At 37.6% G+C, this 17,794-nt stretch overlaps 1 protein-coding gene across 1 annotated transcript; it reads right to left on the bottom strand.

The window, feature by feature from the left end:
- Positions 1–2,239: 2,239 nt before the first annotated feature.
- On the bottom strand, positions 2,240–13,101 carry LOC123554072 (uncharacterized). Its single transcript, XM_053548512.1, has 5 exons — positions 12,659–13,101; positions 8,018–8,942; positions 6,171–6,343; positions 3,849–4,087; positions 2,240–3,143 (listed from the first exon to the last, which is right to left on the bottom strand). The coding sequence occupies exons 1-5, from the start codon at positions 12,794–12,796 to the stop codon at positions 2,861–2,863; spliced, it is 1,758 nt and encodes a 585-aa protein (XP_053404487.1). The 5' UTR covers positions 12,797–13,101; the 3' UTR covers positions 2,240–2,860.
- Positions 13,102–17,794: the final 4,693 nt, after the last annotated feature.

Genomic DNA, 17,794 nt, shown 5'->3' with positions numbered 1-17,794 from the left:
TCAAATGTGATGTAAACATATAAAATATTATATAAATAGCTAAGATAGCACACCATGCTCTCTGAGGATACTCAGGTATTCGTTCATTTTGCCAAATATGAAAATGTTCTCGACTTCCACGTATGAGGCTATTTTGAGTTACTTCTGGATGTTCCGGGCACTAATGCCGTTATTTTTTCTACTTGTAGATGTTTACCTATGTTTAATGAAATGATTTTAGGAAAGTTATGACAACTTAGTGGTCGTGCCAATGAAATATGTTTAATCTAATAAAAGATCATAGAAAATTCTAGAACAATTTACTGTTACAATTTCAAACAAAAAAGCAAAAACAAACATTTTTCTGTGTAACACATACCAGTGTTAATTAGTCCAAATCACTAACTGGAGTTCAACACATTTTCAAATGAATGGGACAGCACTGATGAATAGGTAAAAGTGACGAAAGAGAACTGAGGCACGCAAAGAATTAACTACTATTTGGTATAGAAAAGGAAAGAAAAAAGTATTTTCATTCGGAATCTGCACTATACTATATTTAATGACGTTTAATTAAAATAAATAACTTTTTATTATAAATATTTCAACATTTAATATATACTTCCAGTGTGACAAGTCTTTTAGTATGACTTATTTGTGTGTATCGTAGATTGATAGAGTAGTGGTTTCAAGAACAGAGCAGTTCTGCTTTTGCACGGCATGAGTTAGCATTCGAATCCATATCTGACATCCTTAAATCCTGTTTTTCACTTTAAAAAAGTTAAGTGTCATAAATGTGGTTGTTCAATGTCCATAAATAATTGAACCGTTTCTTTTTTTGTCGGAGTACTTGTTGTCGCCTAAGGTGGCCCTTATTTCAGTCTGATTGGGAATACCCGAGTAGACTGTATGATATGATCATTCATATGAGATGTTCCAGAATAGTACGTTGAACAGAAATGATATTTGTCACAGCCAGATGCACCTTAAACTTGTTTTGCATCGGTACTCTTAAGGTCCGTTACAATTTATATACTGTTTTCTTACTGAATGTATTTCCGTTGCAAGGACACGTAGCGACAGAATTATAGTCTTTCCATTTTTAGGTTTTTTACAGTTTTAACTGATTATTTTTTGCGTCGTAATGTTTCTCGGCAACCCATTGGAAACGTAGAATGGAACCAGCCACTACACCGCAGTCACTATGTATACTTAGTTCCATTCTAACAGGACCTTTACTTGTTGTTTAATAAAAAAGTATGAGAACAAAATACTGATAACATCTGCAATGACAACGGTTGACCCAAAGACCAGTGAGTGATTTTACAAAATAAACAAGAGGCCCTATATTGCTCACCTGAGTTTCAGTGCTTAAAAAGGCTGGAGAATGTGCAACTAAGGAAGATGAGTGTACCATGCTCAAGGTGTTGAAAGTTCCAGAGTTACAAACATTAGTGTGACAGATGACAACATGCTTCTCAGGTCTTTAAAATCGGAGAAGGCTGAGGGTGATTAAAAGGTTTTTTTTATAATTGTTATCTGCATCAAGTGGTTTATAAGAAGACGTTGTTAAAAGGTATTTCTTTACTTAGCTATAGTGGCCCCCAAAAGGGTGCTTGGCCTCCCGCATTGAAACTGTTTGGAGACGAACTTACAATGAAGTTACAGACAAAGTTTGATGAAGATCTATTAAGCCGTTCTTGAGAAGAAGTCGTTGAAATATATTTCTATTTGCTCAGCTCTAGCGGCTCCTAAAAGGGATGTGTGCATCTTTTAAAAGAATTGGAAGCAGACCTTACAATGACAATGATGCTTTAGACCAAGTTTAATGAGCATCTATCAGGCAGTTTAATTTTAGATCTAGCGACCCTTAAATGAAACCAAGCACCCCCATTTGAAACAATTTGGAAGAAAAACCTTATAATGATGCTACAGATAAAGTTTGATGAAGATCCATGAAGTAGATCATCAGAAAACAAAATCCTACTTTCAGCTGTAGCGACCCCCGATGGAAGCCAAGTTTGATGAAGATCCATAAAGCTGTTCATGAGAAGAAGCCATTTAAAAGTATTTCTGTTATTATTTCTACCGTCTCCTAAAAGGAATCAAGCGCCAACATTTGACCAAATATGGAGGGACCTTAAAATGATGCTGCAAACTAAGTTTAATTCAGATCCATTTAAGAGTTCATGAAAAAAGTTATTTAATGGCATTCTATCTTTAAAACCAGCGTCCCCTAAAAGGGACCAAGTACTGGAAGCGGACCGCGCAGTGATACTACAGACCAATTTTGATCAATCGTCAAACGATGAGAAGAATCCGATGAAACGTTATCTATTTTAAGCTGTAGTTGCCCCTAAAAAGGGACAAACCGCCCCGAGTTCGAAAAAAATATTTGGGAGAAGACCTTATAACAATACCACAGAAAAAAGACTGATGGAGATCCATCAAGCCGTTCATGTGAAGAAGTCTTTCACATGTTTTTCTATTTTTGCCTCTGGCAGCCCCTAAAAAGTATTGATAGAGGACCGTGTCAGTATGCTTCTGACTGAATTCCTGTGCAATTCTGACAATAGGACCGTGTCAGTATGCTTCTGACTGAATTCCTGTGAAATTCTGACAATTAGTTTCAGAGGAGATGTCATTTGAAGAAGAGTGTGGATGGAAGGACGGTCGGGCGACGGACGGTGAGCGGTCACAATAGCTCACACCGTGCACTTCTTGCTCAGGTGAGCTAAATAAGACTTAGTTATAAAGGTGGTATCGTGCTCTCGTGTAAAATTCTCCTGTGCTCTCGTGTAAAACTCTCCTGAACTACTTGACTAGACAGATAACTTAGATTATTATATACTTATGCACTTTATCTAAATATTCATTTTTATCACGGTTTTTTTCTTGATAAAGAGCTTGTTTTATTTGTTATACTTTTAGTTAGATGTACTGATGCTCCGTGTATATATGTTGTATTTTTTACTCTACTTTTGATGGCATCCAGCGTGTTTTTATCCAACAGATTATTGAACCTGTTAGAAATAATCTGCTTGATATTGCCCATCAAGGCGGCCACTGTTTGGTCTCTATATCCCCGACGAAGGAAGCAGTGCCAATTTTTCCTACACGGTCTGTAGTGCTTCAAGGTGCCCATCGAAGCTGGTACTTGAAATCTGTTAATAGACGATGGGTATTATAAAACATTTATAAAGGAAAATCACGTATTCGTTGGACGAGCAAATTTAAAAAAAACAACAACATCAAACCAAAGAAATTAAATACCCGACTTTCTACATCAGTATCTTAAATTCTTTATACAATGCATTGAGGTGTTTATCTCCCTTTAACTGAGATGTCAACTTTATACTGAATTGATCTTCAAAAATTGTTCATAACAGTTAAGTGAGTCTTGATAGAGAGGTTGGGGTGTTTGGATAGAAATATTTACCCTTTCACTGCCCATAGTCTATTTCGCAGAAGAACAAACTTTTTCTCTAAATATATTTTTTCGCGGAAATATACTTATCTATGTAAGAAAATATATTGGTAAATCTATACCATCTGAAAAACAGCGGCAGTTTTGTACAACTTAAATGTTAGAAAATTGTGCAACTTCATTTTAAGCATATCATTTCAACAGCCTAACAACTGGTACCTATGTTAGAAAATGAAGTTTGTTTCTCTATACGTAATAGACAATGTGCAACAGAAGTACATGATATATACATATTTCCAAACTCAGTAACCTATATATTTTCTTTTTCATATTTGTAATCTGGTATAACATATCATGTTTTGTTAAAGTCCTTGAAATATAAAATTCATGTGAGAGGAAGTCGGCAAACATAGTATATTAATCTTATACCAAAATTGCTTACTTCTTGTATTGTGGAAGGGCAGTATAATTATGTGTCCACACCGAGCCCAGGATAACCCTGTTCATCACCAGAATGTTCTTTGTCCGGTCTTCTAAGGGACGGGTTCTATTCTGGTATCTAGTGTGCCAAAACATGTTCATTTCCGGTCCCATGTCCTCTTTATTTTCCCAGTCGGTAATAAACAACTCAGTTCTAAAACTGAATCCGGCAGCATCTGGACACCGACGAAATAACTGAACCTAGAGTAGCAACATAATACGGCTTTATATATCGTTAGTGCTTTTCAAAGTTTTTGAAAGGTTCGAAGTTTTTTCACATACGTTATAATAATATAAAATGGCAAAAAAGATACAAAACAAATGACAATTACTTTTTGTTAGTAACTGAAAATACAGCTTCGTAAATGAAATTCTGTTCCCACTCAGTTATATGCTAAGTACTCACAATATACAGAGACTGACTGATGTACAAGAACTGTGTGGTTAATATTTATAGACCGCTCAATTTTAGTTGTCTCACTTTGTATATGAATCATTCTGGTGTTAATTTTAACGTATGAACAAGGCAGTCTGAAAGGCAGCTAAATCCCCCGCCACTGCTATGGATAGTGAAAGGGTAAACCTTTGATTTTAGCTGTGACCTTGACCTTGAACTGACATGGCTGACTCATGAATTCTGCACAACGTCTTGATGAGGTGATCATTTGACCCAAGTTTCATGAAAATCCTTCAAGGGGTTTAGGAGATACAGAGCTGAAACCTTTGACCTTCAGTTGTGACCTTGACCTTGAGTTGACATGGCTGACTCATGAGTTCTTGATGAGGTGATCAGTTGACCCAAGTTTGATGAAAATCCTTCAAGGGGTTAGGAGATCTACAGAGTGGATACCAAATGGAAGGCTCAAACCTTCGACCCTTAGCTGTGACCTTGACCTTCAGCTGGTATGGTTGACTCATAATTTCTGCACATCGTTCTGATGAGGTAATCATTTGACCCAAGTTTTATAAAATTCCTTCAAGGGGTTTAGGAGATATAGAGCGGACACGAAATGGAAGGCTCAAACCTTTGACCTTCAGTTGTGGCATTGACCTTGAGCCGACATGGCTGACTCATAAGTTCTGCACATCGCCTTGATGAGGTGATCGTCTGACCCAAGTTTGATGAAAATCCTTCAAGGGGTTGAGAGATATAGAGCGGACACAAAATGGAAGGCTCAAACCTTTGACCTAGAGTTGTGACCTTGACCTTGAGCCGGCATGGCTGACTCATGGGTTCTGCACATTGTCTTGATGAGGTGATCATTTGACCCAAGTTTTATAAAATTCCTTCAAGGGGTTTAGGAGATATAGAGCGGACACAAAATGGCAGGCTCAAACCTTTGACCTTGAGTTGTGACCTTGACCTTGAACCGACAAGGCTGACTCATGGGTTCTGCACATCGTCTTGATGAGGTGATCATTTGACCCAAGTTTCATGAAAATCCTTCAAGGGATTTAGGAGATATGGACCGGACACGATTTTGTTACGGACGGAAGGACGGACGGACGGAAGGACGGACGCAGACTATTCCTATAATCCCTCCGCCACGGCGGGGGATTAATAATGCATTTGGCAAATAAAATCCTCTATTAGCACTCTTAATACAGTTGTGATGCGCGGTAGTTGCGCTTGTGTGTGCCGACCCTAAAGCACAATGGTATCAATCCGCGTCTGTGTCACCACCGTTCCTCTATGGTAACAAGCCTCACAATGCTAAGACTGATCTAACAGGAGTTTGGGTCCGACCTAACAGGTTCGGACTTTGGGTCCGAAATACAGGTTCAGCATTTGAATCCGACCTAACAGGCTGGGCTTTTAGTTCCGTCCTAACATATTTATTTTTTGGCCCCACGTAACAGGTTGAACTTCAGACTTATTAGGTCAAGTTTGTTGTGCTTTTGGATTTATCTTTCGCGATACCTCATTCACTTACGTTAAATCTTCGAAACTGAGCAAACAGAGTCCACCGTTAGATCATGTAAATAGAAACAAAGTGATTCAGAGAACTCTGGACTGCGACTTCATGTAGTTTTGTAAAATGCGCATATAAACTATATATCAAGTACCTCAGTGAAAAGTTTATGTACATTAGATGTAATTTATTTGTGCTCTGTAATTTAATAATGCCTTTAAAATAATGGATTTTTTTGATTTTTTACATTTTTACTGTTCGGGTGTTGATATTGTTTATCCAGCGGCATGTCTCTTCACAAACAGTAAGTTTAATCTAAATATTGGACACACACAAAAGTGAAGGTGACAGTTTAAAACATTAAAGCTTACCAGAAATCTTTTCAAATTATGTTTGTGACTAGTTCTGGCGAATATGATCTCGTCAACGTCAATGACAGCGGTGTATGTATAACCTTGTAACCTCTCCATGGCCTCATACAATACCACCTGCTCGTCTATAAACGGCTGGGCCTCCTTCTGACCAACATAACGGTAGTTTGAGTCTGAAATTTAAAATAATTTCAGTCAAATTGGCTGAAAACCGTAACAGACTTTGGCATGTGCAAGCACTTACAATTGATAACCAGTTCTACTAAATTGAATATAATATGCTATTGTGTGATGCTAAAATGTGGGAAAGTACACGCCAGTATTCCAGAATACAACGTTCAACAGAGTAATAACACCTATCATTTGCAGACATAAATGGGGTTCCGTGGCCGAGTGTTTAAGGTCTTTGACTTCAAATCACTTGCCCCTAACTGATGTTGGTTCGAGTCTCACTCTGGGCGTCGAATTCTTCGTGTGAGGAAGCCATTCAGCTGGCTTATGGAAGATCGTTAGTTCTATTCAAATACCCAATGCACGGAGGGGCACCTGGAGTCTTCCTCTATCATCAAAGCTGGAAAGTCGCCATATGACCTAAAATTGTATCGGGCGATGTTAAACCCAACAAAAACAAAACAAAAGACAAAAACAATTATATTGTTTAAAAAACACTTATCTGTATAGGTATAGGTTGGTGTACATTTACGTACTGAACATATGAATCTGGAACTTATGATATAACTGTTACAGTCATAGTTATCATAAAGGTGGTCCAACACTTTTACGCAAAACTCTATGACATTTTTTTCTCAGTTTCCGTACATTCAGTTAGAGCTTTATGTTCTATTGTAATTTATAAGAATTTGTAATTCTTCTCCTTTGATGTGTATTTAAAAAGTTGAGCACTTCTTTTGGCTTTAACAAAATACAACAGCCCTTATTATTATTCACATTCTTCCCTGGGTGAATGCCTATTGGTTAAATTTATACTTATGTTTGAATAACACAATCTTGGTTGGGCAATAAGGATAGAATAATCAAAGTTTAGAACATCTCCAGTGGACACTCATACATTTTAAGCATTGAGTGCATATAAAAAGAGTGTAAATTCGAACAAATCCATTACTGAACCAACAAGAGCTGTCACTGTTGGTGACAAATGCCCCCGAAGCATGCCCAAAATTGCTACAGTTTTGTCTGCGCAAAAAGAACGCATCACTTTGTGACTTTGACCTTGACCCAAGAGGCCCAGGCCATAAGTGTGACAAACCTTCTACATATTGTTAACATTTGTGTCAAACTATTTTCAAATCCTTGATAAATGGCAGAGTTTTTGACCAGACAAGAAACACCTTTGACTTCTAAGTGTGACCGTAACCTTGGAGCTAGGAGTCTGGGTCTTGACAAGTTATTTCAAAATTCATTCATCAATGGCAGATTTTAATCAGTTCAAAAGCAACTTGGATTCTGAGATGGCAACACTTGTAAATGTGTTGCATGTAAATAATCCCTGGAGCTTTCTGCTGGTGGGTCCCGCAGATCAGCTCTTCTAAATTTGCTTCCTGTGTTGCTTGGATTTGCCTGTTTTGATGTTTTATATTGCTTTTCCTTTCGTTTTTGTTTTTGTTGTTGTTTTTGCTTATTATTATGTCTTGAGTTTGCTATGTTTATTGTAGTTTATTAATAAGATATCGCCTCACGTCGTCTCACTATGGTGAAAATTTATGACCAACCTTAAATAATATCCATATGTGGCACATATGGTCTTTCTGCACAAACTAAACATGATACCTAACAATTGTGTCGATATAACAAACTTAACAGTGAGAAAAAGATACGTAAAAACTAACCAGCATCAGGAAAGTCGAATGGCCGCAAATCTAGAAAGCCTTCCTGGTGATAACGCTGTAGAACTTTCGTTGTTTCGGTGTTAAGGTTATAATAGTACATCAAAACTTTATCCACACCAATAAATTTCTGAATTTCAAACCACTCAATCAAACGCTGTGACGACATTGTTCCATATACAATTTTAGCGCATACGGCAATAGAGTCTTGAGGCTGTCTTTTTAAGTATTCCACTGCCACAAACTTTTTACTAAGACACCTTTCTCCCGGAAGTGACATTGTCGCTCCCTTCACGTGAATGCCAAGGAATGCTGCCGGAACAGGACAGAAGAATTTAACAGCCATAAGCGGTTGTTTATTGACTTGAGTCCAAATTACCCTTTTGGCATTTTCAGTACAAACGATACTGTCATTTCCCAACAACAAACAACACTGTAAGGAAGAATTAAATAGATCGTAGTTCAACCAGCCGACAAGAACGATTAATCGATCTTCTTTGCTAGGATCCCCTTGTTTGAAATGAGTTCTTTCTTTGGGGTATTGCACTAATTTTCTTGCAAATGCCGACATGATGTAGATCCGTTTATCTGAAGCTACGGAAAAGGCGCCTGGATTGTTAACATGTTTTGATATATTTCCGTTGTAATTGCTAGATATCTTGGTCGGATGTCTATATAGATAGTACTTCTGTCCGCTAGTCTTTGGTTTAAATTCATTAAAAACTATATATGACATATTGTTTATTGTTTCATTAAATCGCACAATAGTTGTCTCCCTTCCAAATGCCTGATATGGCAAATATTCTTTGGATGGCGTTTTAGGTTTTGTTATTTCCACCTCCGATAATTTTCCATCGTAGAATAAACGGCCGTACATTATCCTTCTGCCGGCAAGCGAGTATTCTGCCGGCAACATCCCTTTCATAGACTGAAATGATAGATATTGAGTTTTATTGACAGACATTTACCAATCTTCAATACACAAAAACTGTATTGTAAATATGAATGTTTTATCCAAACTTAAATGCGCTGGTATTACTTTCTTTAGCTGTAAGAAAGTCATTATAGATCATTACATATGTTGGTATGTTCAACAGAAATGTAATGCATTACACGAACAACCATTCAAAATTACTCACACTAATAACCATCTTAGAATTACTTTTGAGCTATGAGCATCACAAACAAAAAATGGCCATTTCAAGGGCCATAACTCTGTTATGAGCGCTAAGATTCTCAAGGAGAATGCCAAGTGTGCAAGGTCACACCATGATAAAGACTCATGCTAGGTTTCATGAATTTACATCAAATATTTTTAGAGCTTGGCATGTCATTAGGTGAAAATGTGCATTTTTTTTACTATTTCGGGGGCCATAACTTTAAAAATAGGGGCTGGAGCCAGCCAAAAAATAAGAGATGCGCAAGTTTATATCATGATAAAGACTCAATGACATGCAAGTTTTTATCAATTTATATCAAATACTTTTTGAACATTTCTGACTATTTCAGGGGCTATAACTCTGGAAATAGGGGGCGGAGGCAGATGAAAAATAGGAGGTGCGCAAGTTCATATCATGGTAAAGACTCATGCAAGGTTTCATCAATCTATATCAAATACCTTTTAGCTAGGCGCGTCACAAGTTGAAAATGTGCATTTGTGACTATTTCAGGGGGCATAACTAGGGGGATGGAGCAAGACGAAATATAGGAGGTGCGCAAGTTCGTATCACGATAAAGACTTATGCACTCATGCAAGGTTTCATCGATTTATTTTAAATACCTTTTGAGCTAGCCGACTCACAAGGTGAAAATGTGCATTTTTGACTATTTCAGGGGCTATAACACTTGGAACTGGGGGCGGAGCCAGATGAAAAATAGGAGGTGCGCAAGTTCATATCATGACTGAGACTCATGCAAGGTTTCATCAATATATATCAAATACATTTCAAGGTAGGGGCATCACAAGGTAAAAATGTGCATTTTTTACTATTTCAGGGGCAATAACTCTGGAAATAGATGGCGGAGCCAGACGACAAATAGGAGGTGCGCAAATTCATATCATGATAAAGACTCATGCAAGGTTTTATCAATTTATATCAAATACTTTTTGAGCTAGGCGCGTCACGAACCTCGGACGGACGGACGGACGGACACACGCACGGAAAAGACCAAATCAAATATGTATGCCACCACCACTCATGGGGGGCACAAGAAACATTCTGACAAAGATTCGGGAAGATTGGATCCAAACATTCGCCTCTAGAGGGTTAACAAGCTTTTCCTTTGAGTTGACCTGCTGACCTAGTTTTTGACCCCACGTGACCTAGATAAAGTTCAACCAAACTTTTGTAGAGACAAACATTCTGACCAAGTTTCATGCACATCAAATGAATAATGCACCCCCTATTGCATACGCAAGGCTTTTCTTTGATTTGACAAGGTGACCTAGTTTTTTTTACCGCAGATGACCCACATTCTTACTTGATCTAGGTTACATCTGATCTAATATCACGAATATCCAGTCAAAAAATGCAGCTCCTATTGCACACACACCAGACATTCTAACAAACACTCATGAGTTTGAAACTTAAAATGTAGACTCTAGAGCGTTAACAAGATTTTCCTTTGATCTGGCCTACTGACCTAGTTTTTGACCGCATATAACTTAGCTTCAAACTTGCCTAGAGACTGTCAAGACAAACATTCTAGCCAAGTTTCATAAAGATTGGGCTACAACTGTGGCCTCTAGAGAGACACGACGGACGCCAACGGACGCTGGACAATGACCGGTCACAATAGCTAACCTTGAGCACTTCGTGCTCAGGTGAACTAAAAATTCAGCCAACTTTTCAGTGCTGCGCTGATATTTAGTACGTAAAAGTTTTAAACAACATAAACTATGTCAGACTGTCTTATGTCTTAGTCTGTCACTAATTCAACGTATACATTTGTAATTAACACGTATAAACTTGTGCAGTTTAATTCGGGAATGAATGATGAAGTCTTCAATGTTCGGCTGTTCTGCTGGATGTATTCGAATACTAGAAATGTATACTTATTTATTTATCTATTTATTTATTCATTCATTTATTTAATAAAGTCTTATTCATTTAAACGTAATAAAAGACTTTTAAAACACACAACAAAACGGTTCTTTGTACCAGTTTTTGTCTGTTTTACATGAAATTTTAACACATCTATTAAACACGTATAATATGAATGATGTAGCAGTAAAATAAGGATTCTATATATGAAGTTTGTGCTTCTAAAATTGGAATATAAATATTATGATGGTAACTATAATATCACACTCCCAAGTATATAATTAAAGCAATGGCTTAGTAACTTGATATTTTCACAAAGGAGGTCGGCTTGAATGTCAGTTTTACGTACTGACAAGAGCTTTAACCCTTTTAGCTTATATAAAGTAATTTCGTGTTAGTGCCGTTATGACAAAAATGGTCATCATTAAAAAATAAAATGAGCCGCATCATGAGGAAACCAACATAGTGCATTTGCGACCAGCGGATGCGCAGGCTGGTCTTGATCCATGCTGGTCGCAAATGCACTATGTTGGTTTTCTCATGGTGCGGCTCAATTATGTATTTAGAATAGGATGCCCGTCAGAAATGATCAATGATATTTGCGAGGCTAAAGAAGGACTATGACCACAAGGATTCACATGGTATGTGCCCGTTCTTGAGAGGTTTTAGGAACCGTTGTATAAACCAAAGTGAAACGTAACGTCAAAAAAATAATAGGCCCGTTTAATTTTGAAGACATATCACAGGCCCCTCTTCTAACTGACTTTTGGAAGAGGTGGCTTAAAGTATGCTCTAAGGATTATTTGTATAATGGCTAAAAAAAATAGAAGTCAACGACTTAAAGTACGTTGGAACAGATTTTAATAATGCGGGCAATTTTGCATTAATTCAAGAATAATTATTTGGAAAAGCTCTGGGAGCATAAGATGTTACTTTTGATCACCTGTAACAAATATAATAGAATTTGAAAACAAGGTTGCTTTGTCAAATATCCGACGCTTTTCTTTAATAGATTAAATTATTCAGTTGAGAGTTTTAGTAACCGTTCACGTCCATAGGACTTGTAAGGTTTTTTAAAGATATATTTTACTTGTATCAAATACCTTCAGCGTTTTAACATTGCTGACAAGCCTTATGTCAGATAAACTAGCAATTTAGTCTACACTACTCATTTATGGTAAATCTAGAATGTCTTCCATCATACCAGTATGAGATAAACAGCTAGAAATGAGTGTTCGTACCTGCGACTTCTTTCAGTTTTGCATTACTTGTTATTTAAAACCTCGACACTTACAAATGTAATTGTCAACACCAAGTCGTTAAGTGGATTTATATGAGCTTTGCCCCGCCCCACTTCCCGCCCTCTACCAGCCCGACCCTCCTAAAACATGATTATCTCTGATTAACTATTTCGAGGTGACTATTTCATTCGCGGAATGGCGGTTATGCGGTTGTGAAAGTTGTATGTGCAGTAACCATGGCCCTGTAGCTTTAAACAGAGCAAATAGTATAGCCTGTGATCATAAAACACGGTACAAGTTTCGAGCTGTTCTAAGTAATAACGAAATTATACAGATTTTAAATGAATTATTTCACTTACATGAAATTCTCCATGTAGATAAATTGTTTGTATAAATAAGCCAAGGGTTGCAACTGTTATCAGCGTGATCAGGAGTAACCTTGTCGTACTTTCCACGCGCATGTGACAGCCATAGTTTAACATTGTCGATATCTCCATGGAAATGTTCTTTTTGCACTGGTAACACGACCTTCAATAAAACAATAAAGAAAGTGTAATTGCTTCAGAATAAATTTCTTTAAAGTCATTTTATTGTATCTCTTTCAAAAAAAATAATATTACGTAACAGTTATTGTGACATAAATGTATATTTTTGTACAAAAATACGAAAATTGATAAGTCTCAAATTCGTCATCTACCTGGGTTCATGTTAAGGCTTTAGATAAATTATATTATATTAACAGGAGGTTTTCTTGTGTAGCAGTAAAAATTGTAGCAACATTTCGCTGTTACGTGCATGACCACATCTTGCACCAGTTATACTTCAGTACTGGGAATAAACCGATTAATCTGTCTGTTCAGCATAACGATGTGGTCGTCTATTAAATCATAATAAAACTCAGTTATAGCTGAAATGTTGCAATCAACTATCTTTTTTTTAGTCAGACAGTGAAAAACTCCAATCCATTTTGCATGTTTTCAACACTGTGAATAATAGCATTGCCCATACTATATAAATTCAACATTGTGAATATTTGCACTGCCCGCCCTATAAATTCTAGACTGTGAACATGCTATTAATTCCAGACGCCCGTGCTATAAATTCCAGAGAGTAAATGCTAGCTCAGCTCGCGCTATGAATTCCAGACGCCCGTGCTATAAATTCTAGACTGTGAACATGCTATTAATTCCAGACGTCCGTGATATAAATTCCAGAGAGTAAATACTAGCTCAGCTCGCGCTATGAATTCCAGACGCCCGTGCTATAAATTCCAGAGAGTAAATACTAGCTCAGCTCGCGCTATGAATTCCAGACGCCCGTGCTATAAATTCTAGACTGTGAACATGCTATTAATTCCAGACGCCCGCGCTATAAATTCTAGACTGTGAACATGCTAGCTCGCGCTAATTCCAGACGCCCGTGCTATAAATTCTAGACTGTGAACATGCTATTTATTCCAGACGCCCGTGCTATAAATTCCAGAGAGTAAATACTAGCTCAGCTCGCGCTATGAATTCCAGACGCCCGTGCTATAAATTCCAGAGAGTAAATACTAGCTCAGCTCGCGCTATGAATTCCAGACGCCCGTGCTATAAATTCTAGACTGTGAACATGCTATTAATTCCAGACGCCCGTGCTATAAATTCCAGAGAGTAAATACTAGCTCAGCTCGCGCTATGAATTCCAGACGCCCGTGCTATAAATTCTAGACTGTGAACATGCTATTAATTCCAGACGTCCGTGCTATAAATTCCAGAGAGTAAATACTAGCTCAGCTCGCGCTAAGAATTCCAGACGCCCGTGCTATAAATTCTAGACTGTGAACATGCTATTTATTCCAGACGCCCGTGCTATAAATTCCAGAGAGTAAATACTAGCTCAGCTCGCGCTATGAATTCCAGACGCCCGTGCTATAAATTCCAGAGAGTAAATACTAGCTCAGCTCGCGCTATGAATTCCAGACGCCCGTGCTATAAATTCTAGACTGTGAACATGCTATTAATTCCAGACGCCCGTGCTATAAATTCCAGAGAGTAAATACTAGCTCAGCTCGCGCTATGAATTCCAGACGCCCGCCCTATAAATTCTAGACTGTGAACATGCTATTAATTCCAGACGCCCGTGCTATAAATTCCAGAGAGTAAATGCTAGCTCAGCTCGCGCTATGAATTCCAGACGCCCGTGCTATAAATTCTAGACTGTGAACATGCTATTAATTCCAGACGTCCGTGCTATAAATTCCAGAGAGTAAATACTAGCTCAGCTCGCGCTAAGAATTCCAGACGCCCGTGCTATAAATTCTAGACTGTGAACATGCTATTAATTCCAGACGTCCGTGCTATAAATTCCAGAGAGTAAATACTAGCTCAGCTCGCGCTATGAATTCCAGACGCCCGTGCTATAAATTCCAGAGAGTAAATACTAGCTCAGCTCGCGCTATGAATTCCAGACGCCCGTGCTATAAATTCCAGAGAGTAAATACTAGCTCAGCTCGCGCTATGAATTCCAGACGCCCGTGCTATAAATTCTAGACTGTGAACATGCTATTAATTCCAGACGCCCGTGCTATAAATTCCAGAGAGTAAATACTAGCTCAGCTCGCGCTATGAATTCCAGACGCCCGCCCTATAAATTCTAGACTGTGAACATGCTATTTATTCCAGACGCCCGTGCTATAAATTCCAGAGAGTAAATACTAGCTCAGCTCGCGCTATGAATTCCAGACGCCCGCGCTATAAATTCCAGAGAGTAAATACTAGCTCAGCTCGCGCTATGAATTCCAGACGCCCGCCCTATAAATTCTAGACTGTGAACATGCTATTTATTCCAGACGCCCGTGCTATAAATTCCAGAGAGTAAATACTAGCTCAGCTCGCGCTATGAATTCCAGACGCCCGTGCTATAAATTCTAGACTGTGAACGCGCTATTAATTCCAGACGCCCGTGCTATAAATTCCAGAGAGTAAATACTAGCTCAGCTCGCGCTATGAATTCCAGACGCCCGTGCTATAAATTCCAGAGAGTAAATACTAGCTCAGCTCGCGCTATGAATTCCAGACGCCCGCGCTATAAATTCCAGAGAGTAAATACTAGCTCAGCTCGCGCTATGAATTCCAGACGCCCGTGCTATAAATTCCAGAGAGTAAATACTAGCTCAGCTCGCGCTATGAATTCCAGACGCCCGTGCTATAAATTCCAGAGAGTAAATACTAGCTCAGCTCGCGCTATGAATTCCAGACGCCCGCGCTATAAATTCCAGAGAGTAAATACTAGCTCAGCTCGCGCTATGAATTCCAGACGCCCGTGCTATAAATTCCAGAGAGTAAATACTAGCTCAGCTCGCGCTATGAATTCAAGACGCCCGTGCTATAAATTCCAGAGAGTAATCACTAGCTCAGCTCGCGCTATAAATTACAAGCCAAGCTAGGTCCCGGCTGAAAGTTACAACTAGGTCGACGTTTTAAATAAAAAATGAAAATAGTAGAACCAGACTGTCACAGTAGTAATACCTAAGATACTAATTCCAGGCACGGTCAAGATAAAAATCATTCGGATTTCAGAATACAAATTGCATCAATCATAAAATGCTATAGTCAGACTTCACCAAACAGAATAAGAAACAATATTTAGAATTATTTTCATTTTTAAACATAAAAGAAAAATATATCATGTACCTAGACATTAAATTTCATAACTATAAATCCATCCAAAAGATTTGCACATAAGAAAGCTGTAACAGTAAACTCTTAAAAGTGATATTAAAATGTCAAAAATCGAAGTAACCAAATCCCGATAAAATGTTTTTGACAGGGTATTGTATATTAACAAGTACATGTTTAAATTACTGTGATCAATATGAAACAGGTAACAAAAGGTAAAAACTGTTACTGCGACAACCTTATAACTTCTTATACTATTAAGCATTTAATTTGGCATAAACTTATACAATGCTGAAAAAACGATCGATGTGGTGAAATAAACTTGTCATTTTTTAATATCTCAATACGAGAGGTGCTCGAAAAGTAATGCAACTGGGTTTGAATTTTATTTTGTTTAAATTCCTACTACACTTCAGGTAAAATCCAGAGACATTTGTGACCCATTTTTTATTATTATTATTTTTGTTGAAACACCTTAGTGTTTACTGCATTACTTACTGCCTTAATTTGTATTTCAGCATTTTCACTTTACGTATTTTAACAGCACTACTTATTTAATACAGTCTTTAAAGTATTTTTAAAATTCGAAATTTTATTTTTCAAATGGTGTATTTAGAACTCTTTTTCATTCTAAAGCTGTTTTCCTACGAAAAAAACGTGCTTTCCTTCCTACCGGGATTATATATCCCCCACCCCTCTACACTTCCAGGTAATTACGTTGTCAACTTTGTGCGTGTAACATACAGGCAAACATGAGAAAATCCTTTTGGTTGTTGAATTATGGCGCTCGGTTACATTTCATTGCCATTTAAGCACAATGTCTGTGCCAAATCCAGTTGGCGTTAAGAAAAATGCTACACTAAAACATTAGAGGATTGCATGAGATGATGCCTACAAAGTGGTTTATACCATTATTATTAGTTTATTTAAGTCTCTTCCATTTACATTTACATAAATATACGTATAAAAGACAATAAAACTACATGCAAATGACCATTCATATGGATGAGTTATCAGAGATTTTACATATATCATATCACGTTGTAACTATACAATAATAACACTGGCAGAGCGTCTTGATGCGTTGCATCGCCAAGCAACCCCAAACGACACCGCGCCACACAGTCCGACGACTATCGATGACAGAGCACAAGAACTGTTTCAGCTATGTCCTTTTATCGATAGAAGCATGACCCCCCCCCCCCACCCCCCAACCTACCCCAAAGCAAACCACTACAAAGTTCCGTCCAACGCTGCAACAATACAAGACCAATGATCATTACACTAATCATAAGTCAGACTGTGTTAATCCTACCATTGATGTCATGGTTAAAAACTGCCATAAAAGAAAGTACAATAAAACACTGAAATGAACATATAAGACTACTGCCAAATTAAGAAACGTCTTAAGACTTTTGTCATTTTAGACCAGGTCTGAAATAAACTGATTAACTCAGCCTGCATGTATACTCTAACACTCTTAGAAAATATTGCATTTCTCATATAAAACTATAAAAAATGGTATTTACATATGTTTGAGATTTTTTTGTGTAGAACTTCTTTTTTTTATCCTTCTTGTACAATATGTTATTTCTTGTACTAAATATGTGTGTCACTTCTACTGTTTGTACCTATAAACAAGTTTTAAAACACAATATCTAAATTATCTAAATTGTGACTCATTTACCCATAAAAAAGTTTCGTCTCTATAAAAATGAAAAACAGGTTTTGGCACAAATTCTTATCAACATTTATTTGTAAAAAGTGCAAATAGATTTCCTTCAGAATGCAAAACTTGAAAATCTGGGGCTGCTTCATTTGCTTTTTCAAATATAA

Source organism: Mercenaria mercenaria, chromosome 7 (genome assembly GCF_021730395.1).
Source record: "Mercenaria mercenaria strain notata chromosome 7, MADL_Memer_1, whole genome shotgun sequence".
Classification (NCBI taxonomy): domain Eukaryota; kingdom Metazoa; phylum Mollusca; class Bivalvia; order Venerida; family Veneridae; genus Mercenaria; species Mercenaria mercenaria.
The sequence above is the reverse complement of the archived record's forward strand: the minus strand, read 5'-3'. Positions and strand labels throughout refer to the sequence as shown.

What these genes read in the sequence shown, in the direction of transcription:
- LOC123554072 (XM_053548512.1), bottom strand. Translation starts at nt 12,796, where the DNA reads ATGGAGATATCGACAATGTTAAACTATGGCTGTCACATGCGCGTGGAA. An exon ending in ATCTACATGGAGAATTTCAT is followed by an intron (nt 8,943 to 12,658) that starts GTAAGTGAAATA and finishes CTATCATTTCAG; the next exon opens with TCTATGAAAGGGATGTTGCC. An exon ending in GCCCTTCCACAATACAAGAA is followed by an intron (nt 3,144 to 3,848) that starts GTAAGCAATTTT and finishes GTCTATTAACAG; the next exon opens with ATTTCAAGTACCAGCTTCGA.